This window comes from Lissotriton vulgaris, chromosome 10 (genome assembly GCF_964263255.1).
Source record: "Lissotriton vulgaris chromosome 10, aLisVul1.2, whole genome shotgun sequence".
Taxonomy (NCBI): Eukaryota; Metazoa; Chordata; class Amphibia; order Caudata; family Salamandridae; genus Lissotriton; species Lissotriton vulgaris.
The window spans coordinates 22,464,092-22,482,416 of record NC_141698.1 but is presented as its reverse complement, the minus strand read 5'-3'; the positions used below and the strand labels follow the sequence as shown (position 1 = coordinate 22,482,416).

At 45.6% G+C, this 18,325-nt stretch overlaps 1 protein-coding gene across 1 annotated transcript in view; it reads right to left on the bottom strand.

Moving 5' to 3' along the window:
- PLXNA3 (plexin A3) overlaps positions 1-18,325 on the bottom strand; it is a 522,917-nt gene that overhangs the window by 441,515 nt on the left and 63,077 nt on the right. Inside the window, exon 2 of the mRNA XM_086940293.1 lies at positions 14,699-15,963. Within this exon, the coding sequence (XP_086796419.1) occupies positions 14,699-15,850 (1,152 nt within the window). The 5' untranslated portion in view covers positions 15,851-15,963. The remainder of the gene's footprint in view (positions 1-14,698; positions 15,964-18,325) is intronic.

Below are 18,325 nucleotides of genomic sequence, written 5' to 3'. Positions count from 1 at the left end.
GTAAAGCATATGTTGACGCCAACACATTTTTAGAAAGATGGGAAGTGATGGAAACAAGGCCCCTGCCACCAAAGCAGAGGGCACTCCTGTAGACATACTGCTGCCCAGTGCGGATTAAAAGTAACAAAGTATACAATGTCTTCATATTTTCTTCAATATTGATTAAAAATGCAGCTCTCACCCACCATCAGCAGGAAGAGCCGCACCTACCTCAAAGGTTAAAAATAAAAATACCACCAGGGCAGCACTGCTGCCCCTCCAAAGACCCGGCCTGGATCACAAGAGCACACTGGAAGGGGAAGGAGAGGGAGTGGAAAGTTTATGGAGCAGCTATGGTTTGAAACATCCTCAGAACCCCCATAAACATAAGATATGCTCCCACCCTCATTTCCTCCCCAGTCCTTCGCACTCATGCCCTCTTCCCTCACAGTGCTTTGAAGCTGCTCAAAAGGGCCAGAACCTAAAAAGGAAGGAGTATAAATGCCTTCTGGGGAAGTTCCTGGATCCATTAACACACAAAGGCCTCTATCCTCCCTGCTTTGCTAAACACCAACAAAATGGAAGTACTCATCATGGGCCCAAACCCCGCGCCTGGAACAACACCAGGTGGCCCCCCGCCCTCGGAAGCCCGCCCACCCCCAGGGACCATGCACGCAAGCTGGGAATCCTCCTGGACTCGGAGCTCAAATTGGACCGCCAGATCAACTCTGTCTCGCCCTCCTGCTTTCACACCCTCCGCCTTCTACGTAAGACCTTCAAATGGATCCCCCTCGAACACAGAAAGACTGCCACTCACACCCTGGTCACCGGCAGACTCGACTACGGCAACTCACTATGCCTGAATAAACAAAAACCTCACCGCAAGCTACAGAACATACAAAACGCCGCCGCAAGACTGGTCCTCAATCTGCCAAGACACTGCCGCATCTCCCAGCACCTGCGCACACTCCACTGGCTCCCCACCGAAGCTAGGGTCACCTTCAAGATGCCTCCACGACACTGGACCAGCATACCTGAACAGCGACTCAAATTCCACGCACCCCAAAGGACCCTACGATCAGCCCAGCTCTCCTACACTGTGGTCCCCCGCACCAGAAAGACCAGATCGGGAGGCCACCCCTTCACCTTCCTCGCGGCCAGTGCCTGGAACGACCTTCCGCTCAACCTCAGACAGATAACATCGCTCCCCATCGTCGCAAGAAACCTCAAAACCTGGTTCTTCGACAGAGCCCCTCCCTTGATGGACTGGAACCTGCATGCCCCACCACACCCCCCAGCGCCTTGAGACCCTTACGGTTGAGTATTCACGCTTAACAAACACCTTGCTATCTTGCACCTTCTTTCGAACAGTATCTTCTGGATATCTTTGCATCTTCGACACCATAACACCTCATCTTTCCAGCCTGCAGATCCTCCATCATTAAAACTAAGTAGCTGCATAGCGCCTAGACGCAGTTTACTTTGACACTTCTCCCATAATAAGTGACTAGTCTGACTCCTGATGCCTGCTTTGCATGGTATTTCAACAGAAGCAGAGCGACGTGAAAGGCAAATCTGTTATCAAAACGACCAAAGCTCCCATGATTCTAAAAGAATGGTCTTCAAAAGACTGAAATATTTCCTGCATCAAGAGGTAATCTGGCAAGGATTGTCACAGGATGTTCAGCATCATTGCTGAGACTCAAACCCGGTTCCCCAGATAAGAGATCGGCCGCCCTAGCCATTAAGCCACAGTTTCCAACTCTCTTGTTAAGTGTTGCTTAGCCGCCTCCTTGGTTCCCAGCATTATGAAGCAGCATTTCCCTTCTCTGTGTTTATATTGTTTTCTTGTCCTGAACATTCAAATTCTAGTCTTTCCATTCCCTCTGATGCCCAGGACATATTTAAGCGTCCAGGACAATAGGCTTTCAGGTTTAGTTTCCTGAACAACTAAGGCCAACCCATTGGACCACAAACCCTTCGGCTCTAGTGCACAGTACCACAGTGTGCATCTGTGAAAGAGGACTGTTTGCCTCCAACACAAGATCTGTTTCTACCTATGCAAGGTGTCACAACTTGTGTATATAACTTAGTGCTCAATTTGAGCTGGTGGTTGCCAGTGGGGGGCCCGGCACTTATTTTTGTTGACCGGCACTTAATTCACCACATTAGACTTTTCCCGAGGCCAACAGAGGGAAAACAAACAGAACAAAAAGACAGAGGAAAAGAAACAGAAAATGTGTCACCAAGGGAGAAAGCAGACATGTTTAAGAGTGAGATTGTGTGGCAAGGAGTGACTGGCAGTGAATTAAGGAGGCCTGAGGTGGATTCGAGACTGTGCACCCTTGCTATTCATGCTCTGACATTTTATAGCACCAGCCGCGGGTGTCTGAGCAGCACTTTGAGCACCAGGGCCTGTTATTTCAAAAATAAAGTACTGATATAATTTATTAACGCAAAGCTATTACTGTAAGGGTGAGTGCTCTAAGAAAATGCTCTGAAGCTCAGCTTGCATTACTGACTGTGGTTCCACTACATAACGTTTAAATATGTTTGCAAACTTTTATAAGTTGAGGCTCCTGATAATGCTCCCAGAAGGCACCCTGATCATATGCAAATAAATACAGAAGCATGAAAGAAATACAGGGGATAGTTTGATTTCAAAATGAAATGTGTACAAAAAAAATTGCAACAGGAAAAATAGATTTGATGAACTATTTTGCAGTTTTAAATACCATTTTTAGGTCTAGGTCCGTAGGCTGCGCTTGCGTAGTTCGGTCCGAAGATTTAATGATTTTTAGTTAGGGGGCTTGAACCCGCCCCTCTTCTCTATTGGCTGGCCTCGTAAATGCTGGCCAGCCATTGGAAGAGAGGGGCGTCACTCCCTTTAAGCCCCGTCTTTTTCAGATTCGGGGGTGTGTTTTTTAGGTTTTTTCCATCTGTGACGTCTTCAGTCACTCAAACCTAAAAAACACGCCCCCCAGTCTGAAAAGGACGAGGCTCTTTCACGATCCACCCCTGGTTTCCTCCTCCTTCCCAGTCTCTTCCCACCTCTTCTTTATTAGTAATGCAGTGCTAAAAAATAATGTGCTACAGTGAAACGTGTTTCAGGTAAGCTAATGTCTCTTTCTCTTTGTTTTGCAGGTCTGCCCCGGCCCGTCTCGTCTCCGTGCACCGTCGTGCACGGAGTGCCCTGCCCGGTATGAATGCTGCTGTTTGCACATCTCAGGTAAGCCCCCTTTGCTTTGCTTGCTCATCTAATGCCTCTTTCTTTGTTTTGCAGGTCTGCCCCGGCCCGTCTCGTCTCCTAGCACCGTCGTGCATGGAGTGCTCTGCCCGGTATGAATGCTGCTGTTTGCGGGTCTCTGGTAGGCCCCCTTTACTTTCTACTCTCTACTCACTGTAATACTCAATATCAAAAACTCACTGCTACTCACTGTACTGAATAGCATCTAATGTATAGTACTTACTGTAATACTGTACTACACACTCTGCTACACTCTACTACTCAACATTACTCACTCATAATTAGTCACTATACTACTCACTCTTTACTACTGAAAGTAAAAATACACTTTGTATATGTAAGGCTGTGGCTGTGTGTGGCTCTAGGACTCTTTACTACTCACTCTCTCACTATAAACTATTCACTCTTTCACTTTGTACTACTCGCTCTCTAATACTCTTTACTAATAACTCTCTCCTACTCACCATCAACTACTCCCTCTACTACTTTACTACTTACTCTGTGTGTGGGTGCTAATGCAATAGGTCTCACATATGCAAGTGATTAAGCTATTGGCAATGTAATTGACAATGCCATTTATTTATGATTAAAAAAAAATAATAATGTCATGAGCAATGCCAATAGCTCTAACTTTAATATTGCCGAGACCATTGCATTGTAAATGCTTGTTTCTTATGGCATCATTTAATAAAACAGGCTTGGTGCCATGAAATATTAATAAACAAATGATGCAGAATCCGTGCAAAGCACTATCAGCAACAAGAAAATAAATCAAGGGCACAATTCTCCCAAAAGGCCACAAAAATGCACCTTGCATCCACGGAGATTTACGAAATTCAGTAATTCACAATAGTTTACAGAAGTAGGCCTGCAATACGTACCCCTAGCAAACTTTAATTACATTTTTGCATAAGCAAATATACAATAATATGTTTGCTCATGTGAAAATCTGCTGAGCGACTGCAAATTAACTTCACCTACTTTTTTATCCAGACAGAAAAAAAGTTTTACTCCTGCCCTTGCCACGAGACATTTTCCACCCTGTGCCAGTGTGGGAACAGACAGGAGAGGAGTTTGTGCAATCCCCTTAAGTTTGTGGGCATGCAGACACTCACAGGGTTATTTGGAGAAAGGGAGCAATATGAGACCATGACTGAATATGATCCTCAACACATTCAGAAAAGTTGTTATAAAGCTTTGATAAAATGAGAATGATTAAATAATTTGTCACAAAGAGACACCGATTTTTTTTTTTTTTTCAACAGGACAAGTACATTTCTGAATCATCCCGTCCCTTGGACAAATAGATATTTTATAGAAATCCACATCCCTATACTAGGATGCTTTTAGCCTTGCCCAAAACAGATCAAATGACAAATTGCCCTGATAGGTTTCCTGTCACTGAAACATGTTAACAGTGCAGAGAAATCTGTGCTAGAGACATCTTCCATCTCCAGGTTGATGTTATGGGCTACTGGTTCTGAATGGGGTCTCAGAGTAAAATCACAAGGTGCAAATTGGACTTTATAATACCTGCAGCCAGCGCTTGAATTGGAAAAATAAAAGTGCAGGTGCTCTGTTGCAGAAAACCTGCTTGTTTCTGAGAAGTGCCGGTACTCTCCAACTAAAGGTGTTGCATTTCTCTTGAGAAGTGCTGGTACTCTCCAATTAAAGGTATTGCATTTCTCTTGAGAAGTGCTGGTACTCTCCAATTAAAGGTATTGCAATTGTCTTGAGAAGTGCTGGTACTCTCCTCTTCAAAATAAAAAAAAGTGCAGGTACTCCGTACCGGACAGTACCAGCTCATTTAAAGCACTGCCTGCAGATATGCTGCATCACGTGAGGTAGAGAGGTCTTACAGCTAGCCTCAACTAGATGCCTCCATCACAAGGAACACGAAGGGAGTGCAAAGCAGCACTTCAAATGGAGCATAAACAGCAAAGGAAGCAGTTTGCCTGGCTTTGCTTTCACTTCAAATTTCTAACGACAAGGGAAGAGTCTGGTTCAAAGATTTGGTTTCTAACCGCGTCCGAACTCCTTCCATAATCTCCTAGGGAGTGCACGTTATTACCCGTCGGTGCGTCATCACGTTTGATCTCCTTCAGATGCTGTCTCAGTTATTTACCGGAACTAATTTTCACTTTAATGCATTAGAAGAGCTGTTGCATAAAGCTCGTGGTCCTCGCCTCACTGTCAGCTAGTTTAGACATTAGCAGAGTTTGTGACCTCTTGTGCACTTGTCGCTTCTGTTTGAGGGCTTCTACTTTTTCCTGGCTCCCCCAGCTCTATTCGATATTAGATTCTTTTCTCTGTGCCGGTCACTGCTCCTATTCTGTCACCGCCTTTCCCATGTCAGCAGTATGGCCCAAGATTCATGAACAATGAATTATTTTACTTGGGTGCACCTCTCTTCTACTTGCATGTTAATAGTTATGGGAGCGGAATGCACACCTTTTTACAACATATTTTAATCTGATTTATCCAAATATCCTCTAATGTGCGTGCAGCTAGGGGAAAGTGCCTTGCCCAATTGACACCTGGAGATTAACATCACTGAAAAATGGGGTGTGTCTGCACCCCAAACCAAACGCACTGCAAAGTGCCACATTGGCGAAAACAAATGTTCTATTTGAACCGTTTTAAACTAATTTCCTTCATCCTTTTGCTCCGCTTCTTTGGTTTACTCTTAGTTAAGTGTCCCCACTCGACATCATGAGCCTTTCTCCCAAGTTTCTACTGTTCTGACTGTGCCCATCCGGACCTCCTATAAGAACATGACTGATGCGAAGTTCGTCAAAAGGCAGTGTTTATTAAATAAAACCCAATGCATTTCGGGCTGAGAAATGCCCTTCATCAGGGGTCACTGTGAACAACATTAAAAACAACAACCAATCAGTATTGATCGTACTGCTACAGCATGTTAAATTACTCTTTTTGCAATATAATGTTTGATTTTATCCGAACTTCTGTTTCTTTACAGGCCCAAATTTGTATTACCCTGAAATACTCCCCTTATCATTTCACTGTACACCTCCCATTGTTATCAGTAAAATACTTTTCAAAATTATATCTCTCCCTCCCTCTCTTAGTCCAACAACCGTTAATCTATCACAGCGGTAGAGCTGCGCGTGCCACTGCCAGTTATCATCCCAATGTTACTACTTTTGATGGTCATCTTCTCGCTCAGTATAAGGGCCTTTGGCATACGTCAATTCTGCTTACGATCCAAACTCACATAAATGGGTGTTGGGATGGTCTCTAAAAACAGTTTTTTTACTGGTGGTTTTCCGGTACGGACATCTTTCATAGATTCACATGCTTGAATCTTCCCAGTCATCACGGTAGGAGTACCATGGTAATAATTATAGGGGGTGCGTAGAAAAGCATTGGAAAAAATACAAACCAAGTGACATGTTAATCAGTTCACATTGTTTAGATTAACCAAAGTTCAACCAGTCTGAGAGCATCTCCCTTCAAAAGAGAGTAGAAGAGATATTCAGAGTGATGAGTCCCAATGGGAAGGAGGGAGGGTCGCACGTGAATCTATGAAAGATGTCAATATTGGGGAACCAGTGTATAGGAAAGTAACTCATTTTTTTTCCAGGATTGCATCTTTCATAGATTCACATGCTTGAATTAGAGTAGCGAGCAGTCGTACCTCAAGATGTGGTCGTGGGTATTGCAAAGCATGCAGAAGAAGCAAAGGCCATGATACAACATCACTAAAGCTGTGTTAACACAAATACGTATTAATATAAATCAAAAAGTTCTGTTGACATAAGAATAGAAACCTCACCTCATTGAAAAAGATGAAGCAGAACGGTTTGCCCTCCTGGTGCATCTGCTTTTTGGTGCTGAATACGGACAGTAGTGCTTGTTAAACATATGAATGTTAGACCAAGTTGCCGCCACGCAACTGTCCAGTAACCTCACCCCTGCAAACCGGGACTGGTGTTCTATGTTGTGCATTCAAACTTGTATAATTTATGTATTTTGTACCACTTGTTGATGTTTTATGTACACTTGTAAAATGTTTATGTCCGCAAATTGTCTGAATTTTTCGTTGTCCTTCATGATGAAAATGTATTCAACATTTTTCTAAAAAAGTTAAAAGAAAAGTGGAATAAATCACGCGAGCTTGTGGATTTAGGACATCGGCTCGTCATGTGTGTAATTCCTTAGAGTTCATCAACTAGATACCTTCTTGTATACAAACCTATGTCTGGAGGGCATGCACTACCCTACCCAAGCCTTTCACTTTCGTGTTTTCAGGCGTGGCACCAGGCCGCGCGGCTGGCGTGACGGGGACCCAGCCTCTGCCCCTCCACAGGATGATGTGCGAGTGTCAGGATGAGGGCAGTGTCAACGAAAGGCCTGTAGCAAGTTCATTTTTAGCCCAGTCATTTAAGCTTGTGAACAGTGGCACCTTTGCATCTAAAAGTGAAAGGGTACTTTAATCTATTTTATAGTATGGTTCAACTCTGTTCCTCTTTCGCTTTTCACAGCACATTCCCAAAGAGGACGAGGGAGAGACCTCCCTTCGACGCAGAGAAGTAGCGGCACCTGGGGTGGTCCGTGGTCTTAGTCCAACCAATGGGTCCAACTCCGGTGGTTCCGGAATCACACAGCGAGGCAGCAGAGAACAAGACCAGCCTAATTTTGCCTTTTCCTCCTCAGCCATTACAAGTATGGGGGATTTTGGGGTTTTAACACAGGCCGCAGGGTTATCTTTATGCATGTGGTCCGCTGCCCAAGGAAACTTGTCATTTTTCTCTCCCACGCAGGTGCCATTTCGCCTCTGCGTGCTGAGCTGATCAGGGCTCTTTACAGAGGGGACGCATTGGGTAAAGAAGTGTAGTCAGCAGAAATGCTGAGAGGCCTCTCACAAAAGAGACTTTTGAAAAAGCTGGCGCCTTTGAATCTCTCCAGCCCCTCCGAACCTTTCAAACCGAGGCCCCTTAAGCCAGCCGAGCCGCTTATATCATTTTTTAGGTCGAGCCTGGGCAGCGCATGCGCTGCTCTGCGGCATGCTGTATTGGAGTATGGAATAGAAGCTCCGCCCATATTTTTAATTGGCTTGTGCCATTGCCCTTTGAAAATGCTGGCTTCTGATTCGTTAATAGGCTTGTTTGTCCCTCCTTAGTACCGCCTTGTCTTCATTTGTAGCCTCCCATGAGACTGGCCCTTTAACTTCAGTTGTTACACAGTATGTCTTTTTAAGTCTATAGGCACTATTTTCTTTATGAGTTTCTCCTACTGCAGGCATGACATGTTTTCCTGAAACAGTCAGCGCGCCATGCGTGCTTTCAATTTTGGAGCAGCCCGGGACAATGTCGGCCACTTCTTTGAATAGGTCTGACATTTACAAGAGAGTTGGAGCTATTGGTATTGTAAATAACAATGTCTTTCATTTGTGTGTAAATTATCATAACAGATCAATAAAAGGCATTGTCATTTACAATGCCAATAGCATAACCGCTTCTATGCTACGCACATTTCACTGCTGTGCGGGTGAACTCAATGTGTGCGATAATCAATCGTCCCCCAGCCGTCCGACGCACACGTCCTCCATGACGACAGATGACCGGGGGCCGTCCGATGCACGGAAGAGGTTAAACCCTCAAATATGTGCGATCTATTGCATTGCAAATGCTTGTTCCTTTATGGGAGAGGGGTCTCGTATGTGCCTGCAGCAGCTTAAACTCAGATGCAACTGTGGGGGTGCCAGGTCTTATGCCAGGTTGGAAGAGAGTCTCTGTCCTCTGCACTGGACACACAAGGGGGGGGGGTCGCACTGTCACGTTCAAAAGATGTGAAAGGGGCCACAGGAGAACCAATCCTCAAACCTAAAGAGATGTGAAAACACAAATTGGCAACACAACACACTCTCCACCATGTACATACATTCAGAATGATGAAGTAGCTGCGATCCGCGCCGGAGGGGCAGAAGCGCATTGCGTGAGATGGGCAGACGGCCCAGCCTGGCCACCAGGGACAGACAAAGTAGGAAGCCTAGGGTGATGGACACCTCTTCATAGAGCCCGCACAGCTGCAACCAGGGGCAGATTCCAAGCTCAGACATGAAGGGGCATGCAGGGAGGCGGATGGGGGAACAACAGCCATTGCGACAAGCACTTTAGCACTATTATTATAAACAAATTCCTTTAGAGCGCACAGCTACCCAAAGCAGGCTTCCTAGCGCTGACAGAACAAATGAGGACAAACGGGACATGCACTGCTTAGATTAAGAGATGAGTTTTCAACTGTTTCCTAAAACGAAGTAAATGTTTTTCGTTGATCGAAGATGGATAGGAAGGGATTTCCAAAGTTGAAAACGAGCTAGGCGAATGAGCGACACCCGCATCTTGCTCTCTTGACTCTAGGAACTGTACACCAGAGATGGTTGTCCCGGAAGGAGGCACAGAACTTAATTTGAGCCCATGGTTTCCGGTACTCAGCATCAGTACTTGATTGTCAACACCAGCTCTTATGAAAGCCTGCCACATAGTGGCGCTGTTTGTCATCATTTGAATAGAGCACAATAACAGTTTATTAATTCAACATACATTTAAAATGACGCCTAAGCCATTCTTCTAGCTTTGGGGACCTGGAATGGGTTGAATTGTCACACTTGTAGGAGTGCGAGGCTTAGTTGTGGTTTTGTTTCAGTGATTAGCAGCGCTGCCAGGGGCAATGGGTGGTGGAAGCAGTAGTGGCCTCCTTACAAGGGCCCTGCCACTGTTTTTATTTTTTACAAATTAAGCACTGAAGACCTGAACCAACTCTGTGGAAGTGGTTTTCCTTCACTCACACTCACCAGGAATGGCTTCAGTGACGTTATGGTGAAGCCCGCGACAACACTAAAGGTGCCAATGTGATCGGATAATAAATGACGTATTTCGAGGCCCCTGAAAGAGACTCATCAACAACCAAAGACTCTTTTAAGATGCCATGAAGCCAGGGCAGAGAAGCCCCTTATGATGACCCCATGCAGACACTACCCGAGCTCAGCCCTCAAGAGGGCCACACGTCTAGACGAAGGAGCACACGGAGGCTCATCTATGCAGAAGCCATGGCCTTCATGAGGGTACAGGTGCAATCCCTTCAAGAACACCCTGGATTTACATCTATGGGACGGGCGAGCCTGGCGCTGCCAGTGTGCTCTGTAATGACCAGATGTGGCAAGACCAGAGCTCTGCTGGCTACAGCCATCAGACAAGGTTTGGCGTATACATGTTCGCAGGTATGAAGTCCGAGACCCCCTGGGGAGCGGATATGAAGCAGGAACCGAATAGGAATGGTGGAAAGACTTAAATGTGTAAGTCTGACAGAGAGCTGCCACTGAGCATTTATTTCAACCAGAGATGTCCCATCCCCATGGAGGGTGGTTGGCTCTGTTCCTTGTCTTGGGCATCAGAGTTACCCCATTTTCATGCAAACTCATCACCACTACTAAATGGTTCCCGCAGGAGTCGAACACCAAAAATCCAAGATAAAGCAAAGAGTCTCAAAGGTGGTTTAGGACTTGCAAAGGGTTTCACCGCCATATCTTTGTCATGCAGAAGTGGGGAAAAAAATGACTTCCACATCTTGGTTCCAGACTCCTGTATGATAAAGCTTTCGATGGAAGAGTAGCCTTTAATGTAAAGCGTGTCCACTGTCTAGAACAGAAGTGATCCACACCCGATTTTCTGGATATTCACAAAAGGTAAAATTCCATAGAATTAATATAAATGGAACTTATTCACACCAAGTGTTAATTCGGAAAATCTAGCACGGATCCAGCCTCTGGAACCTATGGCTAAAGACACTTCTCTAGAACCTCGGCAGTAAAAATGGTTCTTGCCAACTGGAAGGATACAAGCGAGACGTGGTACAAGAGCTGGTTAAACTGGATCATCCATCTCAGAGGGGCCGACAACACAGCTTTACAAAGCTCCCCATGGAAACCATCAACCAGGTCACTATGGAACGCTTTAGACACATTTCTAGACTTTTATGAACCCCGTGAATAAGAGTCCGGGAAGGAACCAAATCCGGGGACTTTACTACCATACGAAGACACGAAAGAACTTTGTAGAGACTTTACTTTCGTACCAGCTGGATAAGTGTACCGCAGCGATATGCTTCAGGGGCGCACTCAATGGTCTATGTGATGTAAAATTTTCAATGTTGGTCACCCTTGTGCATGCAAACGTATATATATATATGCAAATATGTTACTATAGCTCGCCTAACGGTGGATCCTCCCTCTCCTCTCTTTTCTTTCCTTTACCTGTCCTGTTCAGCACCAATGGGCGCCGGGTTAGGCCTGTGGTAACGTTTAAGAGTACCACCCTCACGTGATTCACGTGCATGTGAAATCTTGCCTGGGATAAAGTGGCGTACACTGCTGTACGCTTTTTGTATACCGTGTCAAAATCCAATAAAATAATTTTTAAAGACCCTTCTCTTGGAATGGAAGCGGACCATGGGAATGATCACACGGGCTTCAAATGGTCTTCCTCGTCACCAGTGCTCAATGGGCTGACACGAACGAGCCCGGGAGCGCCAGTCTTCTAGGCGCTGACGGACATGAAGCTTCTATTTATGTCCTCCACCCTAATTATAATACATACAGGAGCAGCTGGATTTCAACTGCCCAGGGACTATTTGTCAAACCTTCTCCAAACATCCGCGGCTCAAGGTTATGATCGAGGCCGAATCATGCCAATAGGAGGTGCAGCAAGCGCCTGGAAGCTGACCCGCTCATTAATCTGATCATTTAAAATGCAATCCAATAAATGATTCTGCTTCTTACTTGATTGCCCAAAACTCTAAAAGACTATTGGTAAAAAAGACAAACATTTCAAATGAAAAAAATATATTTTAAAAAACAGCTAAAAGCGATAACCAAATAAATGCCAAGTGTTTCAGAGAAAAAGTGTTGAAGGCAAGAGTAAGAGTAAAATTCCTGAACACGACTAAACAATGAGCAGCAAAACCTAGAACGCCCTCTGGCAACAGATTAAAGGAGCAAGATATTTTCAAGCCTGGTGCTTGTACGGCTGACAGAACTTTAGGGAACCTTGAGGTAGAGGTGTCCACTGTAAAAGAAATATGGAATGAAATGAAAAAAGACAGATTTCTTTTTCCAGTGACCTCCTCTGATTAAGAGAAATGAGAATTCAAGAGGTGGGATCTTCAGCAATGCATTGATAGCAATCCACCAACACAAGACCGCAAAGGAGCCTTCGGACCACTAAAATATTAGAACATTTAACTGTGGCAAGACTTACCCCCAGATTCATCATGCTCCTCTTTTGCGAGTCCTTAATAGCGATTATTAAGGAATCGCTATTAAAGACAAGCAAAACGGGATGCATGTCGAAATCGCAAAATTTATAGCGATTTTTACATCTTCTTTATTTGCGATTCGCTAATTGCGAATCGCAAAAAAGGAATGACTCCCCATTCCTTCCTATGGGGTGAATGGGGAGTCAATCAATTGCGATTAGCAATTAGCGAATCGCAAATAAGGAAGCGATTTCAAGCGTGCCAGGGTGTCCAAAGGACACCCTGTAGCACCCCTGAAATGGTAATGTACACTGGTGTTGCGCACACACATGTCCAAAGAACATGTGTGTGTGTAACATCCAACTTAGAAAAATGCAATAAAGTGCATTTTTCTAAGTTTTCGCTATTTACCACGAAGTCAGACTTTGCGGTAAATAGCGGCCCCAGATTACGAATTCGCAATTCTAAAATGGTCCATGAATTGCATTTAAGGAATCTCAAATAGTGATTCCTTAAATGCAATTCTTCACAATTTAGCGATTTCAGATTTTGCGAATATTGCATTTGGGATGATGAATCCCAAATGCAATAAAAGCGCTCGCAAAGGGCCAGATTCGCAGAATCTGGCCCTTTGCGAGCCGATTTTACCTTCATGAATCTGCCTGTATATCCAAAGTTCAACAAAGTCCCCTCCAGGGTTTGTACCATTACACTGTCCCGTGCAGTGGTAGCTAACATCACTCGGGTGAGACAACAGCAAGAAGTACATTTCATACGTTGTTGGAGCATGGCCGCCCACTCCTAACCGGTCTTCCACCCCACCCCCCCTGTGTGTTCCTGTAACTTACTTCCATCTCTGGATCACTGAGATCTTTGCACAATACACAACTTCAACACTCAACTAAAAACACTTTTCCTCTCTTTAGTTCATCTCCTTTATCTAGCTTAAAACTAGTATTAGGACAACTACTTTACACCACCACAGCACAGCTGAAAGAGGACAGAATATTTGAGAAAAGGCAGTGGCCACGACAAAAGACCGCGCTTTTTGGGCCGATTACTTTTGCCAGTTGTTTTTAGCGATGCTGTACGGCACCTCCAGTGCGGTCGAGCATGGCTAAGGGGGCACTATGATGTTATGGCTGCAGCATCCGTATTTTGTAGGCATGCGCCTACAAAATGACACAGGCGCCTCTGTCTTTATTCACGATCAGAGTAGGATTAGAACTTTTTTTTTATTGTACTCAAAAAGTGTATGTTTTTCAAAGCGGTTGGGGGTAGCAACACCGAGGGCGTTGGTGGTGGAGGCAATATGGGCAGCAGAGAAGCAGAAGCAATACAGAGGGCGAGGGAGAAGCACCGGACACTGGCGAAAGAGCAACATGAAGGGCGAGTGGGGGAAGAAAAGAACGCAGAGGAGAGCGACAGAGGAAGAGAAGGACACAGGCGATAAAGAGCAGCGGGAATGGGGGAGAGAAGCAAACAAGGGAGTCTGCTCGAAAATGTGTGAACTCTCATGGCATACTTTTAAAAAAACAAAAAAATTAAAGTATTTTCCCAAAAGTGAGTAGTGGAAGGACACAAGTAAGAGGTGATGCTCCAGGGAAGGGACAACCACAAGAAGAATAATGCAAGCCATCCAATAAGATGCAAGCAGAAGATAGTATCCCAGCGAAGCCAACCAACAGTGTGTGATGGGCACTGCTGTGAAAACAACTGGAATCTAACAATGGGTCTTTCACAAACAAGCAGGCGTGCAGTGCATGATCGACAATACCAAAAAAGCAATAAAAGGAGCAGGGCACGGCTGGTAAAGTAAAAGGAGGCCTATAGTATTGGATCAAATTAGGTAAATTTGATAAGTTCAACATCTTTGAACAGACAACACTGCAGGTGTCAACAGTGATAACAACTGTACATCCAAGGTTCTACCGCTGATGCAGCCCTAAAACTTGCTACTCAACGAAAAGGCGCTTCAACGCCTCATCAGGGGTAGTAAGCTCTATGTGCAATTCCAATACAATACAATCATGAGTGCTCATTTGAGAGTTTGCAGGATTACATTTCCCCACAGATTCACAGCTTAGCATGCATTCTGAAAAAAAATAGTTACAAAATGTTGAGAGTCTCCAACAGAAAAACACATGTATTTGAAGCCAGTGATATTCTGAAAGATGGAATGGACCATGATCTCACCGTGGTGATGCAGGACATCTCCTTGTTGAGCAGCCAGGGGAGGGAAAGCTGGCCCTCTCCGCGGTAGCAGGTCTGGATCCGCTCCCTGATCCGGGTGTTGATCTCACTGAGTGTGAAAAGGCAGAGCACTGACTCGCGGGGTGGGTTGGAGCGGTTCTTTTGACCCTGAGAGAAAATGGTGAAGAGCACATCCTCGTCCTCGGAGATGCCGAGCGACTCTGCGAGGTGCTTCCCGGGCTTGCTGAGGTAGGCGCTCTGAATGAGCCGATACTCCACACCATCCTTCGTGCAGCCAATGGGGAACTCCACATACGAATAGAACTCCTTGTCTCCCGAGCACATGCGCACAATCTTGGAAGTGAAGAACTTCTCGCCGGTGGAGTCCAGCAGCGTCTGTTGCGTATCCAGTTGCAAGGTGAGGAAATAGACAAACTGCCTACTGACGAAACCGTACACATAGTAGATGTCGAAGGCTGGGTAGAGGGAAAGTGTATCGGAGGGGATCCTGATCTGGGAGGAGACAAACTCATCCTGGTACACCAGGCTGAACATCTCCACGCTCTCCTCGTCCTTGATCAGCTTGCGGCTGGACAGGGTGGGGAAGTACTCCGACTTGCCGTCGGTGGAAGTGCCGATGAAGAGCTTGCTGAGATCTTCCCCTTGCTCCACTATGACCCCGGCCATGGTGTCGGGCTCCTTGACACCGGACAGGTAATGCTCCTTTCGATGGTGGGGCTCCCCTAGCTTGAAGAGGTTATCCAGCTGGAGAAACTGGCAGATCCCTTGCCAGATGCTGCCGCAGGCCACAAGTCGCTTCCCGGTGTAGTCGATCAGAAGCAGCTTGTTCACATTATCAGCTGGTGAGAGTTTGTGGGCACAAACGCGCACGCTGGGGGGTGGGTAGCAGCCAGCATTGTCCTCGATGGGACCCGTCACGTGAGCCCTCATCTCCGTCAGGTTGGAGGACAGCTGGTAAATCCAGTTCACCGCTCCCACGTACACTTCGCCTGTTTCCCTGTGCACTGCCAAGTGGGTGAGTGTGGTCTCTGCCACGACAAATGTCCGGAAGCCAGGGTTGCCATTGGCTGTGACATCATTCAAGAGAAGGAGCGCGGCAGTCATGAGGATCCCAACTTGAAATTTGGTCTCCATGTTTTAGCAAGCAAGCGCCTACTCCGGTACTCAGCTGCCAACGACAGCACTTGGAGTCCGCAGGGAACAGGCAGGTCCAGTTCCAGTGCCCTCCACATTCAGATTGTTAGCACCTACAAGGAAGAAAGAAGATAAACATTAGCCTTTGGTTCTCAATGGTGCAAACAAACAGCGAATAGACAGTGGAGTTAAGGGGAAAGGTGATGCATGATGGATTCAAAAGGTACAGCAAATTGAAGGCGCATAGAGCAACATGCATATATGGACAAACACTCATTAGACACAACAATATCAGAAACAACATGTGGGCTTGCCACCCTCGCATTGCATGGTCAACCAGAGCGTCCTTAACCGCAGCGCGAATTCCGCCTGCGGTGCGGCGGTTTGAAAGATTGGGCGGGGCCGCGTAGGCCAACGGACCTGCGCTGCACTAGAGGTAGTGCTCACGTCGGCCAACAAAGGGGTTAATCCACATCCAAGGCATTCCCTCATTTTTACTGCAAGGTTCTCTGTGCAGAAATCTCTAAAAAAACTCTTTAACCAAAAACTAAATCCTCACACATAGCTTGATAGAGCAGTGAGGCCTCATACTCAAGCTACAGTATTGCCTAGTACTTCCGTATCATTGAACATTTCAACTTCAGTTACATTTCACACGGATGCACTTCATTGCATGTGAAGAAGTTGATATTCTACTACTTGATTCCCGGCGCCCGGTCCATGAACCAAGAAAGATCACATGGACGAAAGATCATTCTTCACTTTAGCCTCTAGGGAATGAAACAAACTATGACAGCCCCAGCACAGAGAAAAACCATCTCTTTATCAGTAAAGACAAGTCTACACTGTGAACGCTGGACTCTGCAATCCCTCATCGACTCACTGACACCTCCAAAAACTAAGCATGAACCATCCAGTAAACACGGTTGCTTCGCACACCTCCTATGATGAGGGTGTGTCTGTGTGTACCACCTTTTATCAGTCTGCTACCTGCATCACTGATCATATAATATATGTTACCCAGTGGCGTTTGCAACTGGGTAATTCTGGTTATGATCGTGTTTCCACAGGAAAAGCATTTTTGTGTTGCTAATAACTTTGGCGCCGTTTGACGAATCTGTACTAAAATTTACAAAAAGTGGTCTTTTTTGCCTAGTTTGCTAATTGAAAATTTGAGGGTGATCCATCAAGCAAGGGTCAAAAAAAGAGGGGAGGACCCAAAACACGTTTCCCCCCTTCATTTTCTCATAGGAACTTTAGACACAGATGCAACCTAAACCGCTGAACAGATTTACACCAAATTTAGCAGAAAGCTGGATCTAGATCAAGAAAGAGTGCTTTTCGTGATTTGATGTAAATCCGTTCAGTGGTTTTTGAGCAATTAATTCTCAAAAATGTTGTATGTCTAGGGATGCGGTGCACCGCGGATGCTGACAGATCTCAAACCTAGTTTGGATTGGCATCTACCTCCTCAAACAGGAAGTGGTGGCAGCCATTTTGGGAAACCGGACTTGGTCCAGAGTCCTAAAAAAAAGACAAGTGGACAGGTTAGGAACACCCTGACCCTCCTAAGCCTGGTGGTGGGGTCTCAGAGGCAACCCGCTTAGGGCCAAAAACGTTTTGGTAAGTATAAATCGCGCCCTCGCTGTGCATGTAGGGACTCAGTCGCCATTCCACCTCAGTATCCATGAGCCGGAGTTTGACTACCTATAGTACCTCACTTGCCCTTCTAACCTTACCAGAGAAACAAGTGAATTGGCACCCCAGAACACAACACTCTCTGCCCTCTCGGGGATCGCAGTAACAGAACACACCCTTTCGCTCGCTCACTCGTACTCGTCCACAATAATATATAGCTAGAGACACGAAGGAAGTTTAGAATATTTATTCAAATGATCGTGTCCTTAAATGCAGTATTCTTGCCACAATTGGAAAACAAATGCTTACTATAAACGCTGTTAGCACGGTCAATAAACCATACATCATAAAAAGCCCTGCCATATTATAAGATAGAATATCCTAACCCCGCTCCCTTTTACTGAAGCTAAAGGATAATATCTCAAATATCCCTGGGATTCGTGGCGGACCTCGTACCTTAGCGTGCACAGATGACATTCTACATCTCGGCTGACATAGCAATCTCGTCTCAGCACCCTCACTCTGTGCGTTTTTTCTTAAACTCTTCCGCTCAGTTATGACAAAAAGTGTGTTCTCAGAAACCGCGAGCTGCGTTCTCGTGTTATGTCTAGATGCTAGAGTCTGACCAGAGAGAACAACAAGGGCCATTGCTGTATGACCTTGTCTAGCGTGTTCAGAAAACATATGCAGGTTCCGTGTGAAAGTACAATGTGGCACAAAGCAAATGAGTACATAAAAACGCGTGCATAAGAAAATGCGGCCAAAATGTGCACACTTAGGCTAACATAGGGAAAATCACAACGGGCCATACGGGAAACACATGACAGTATATCTACA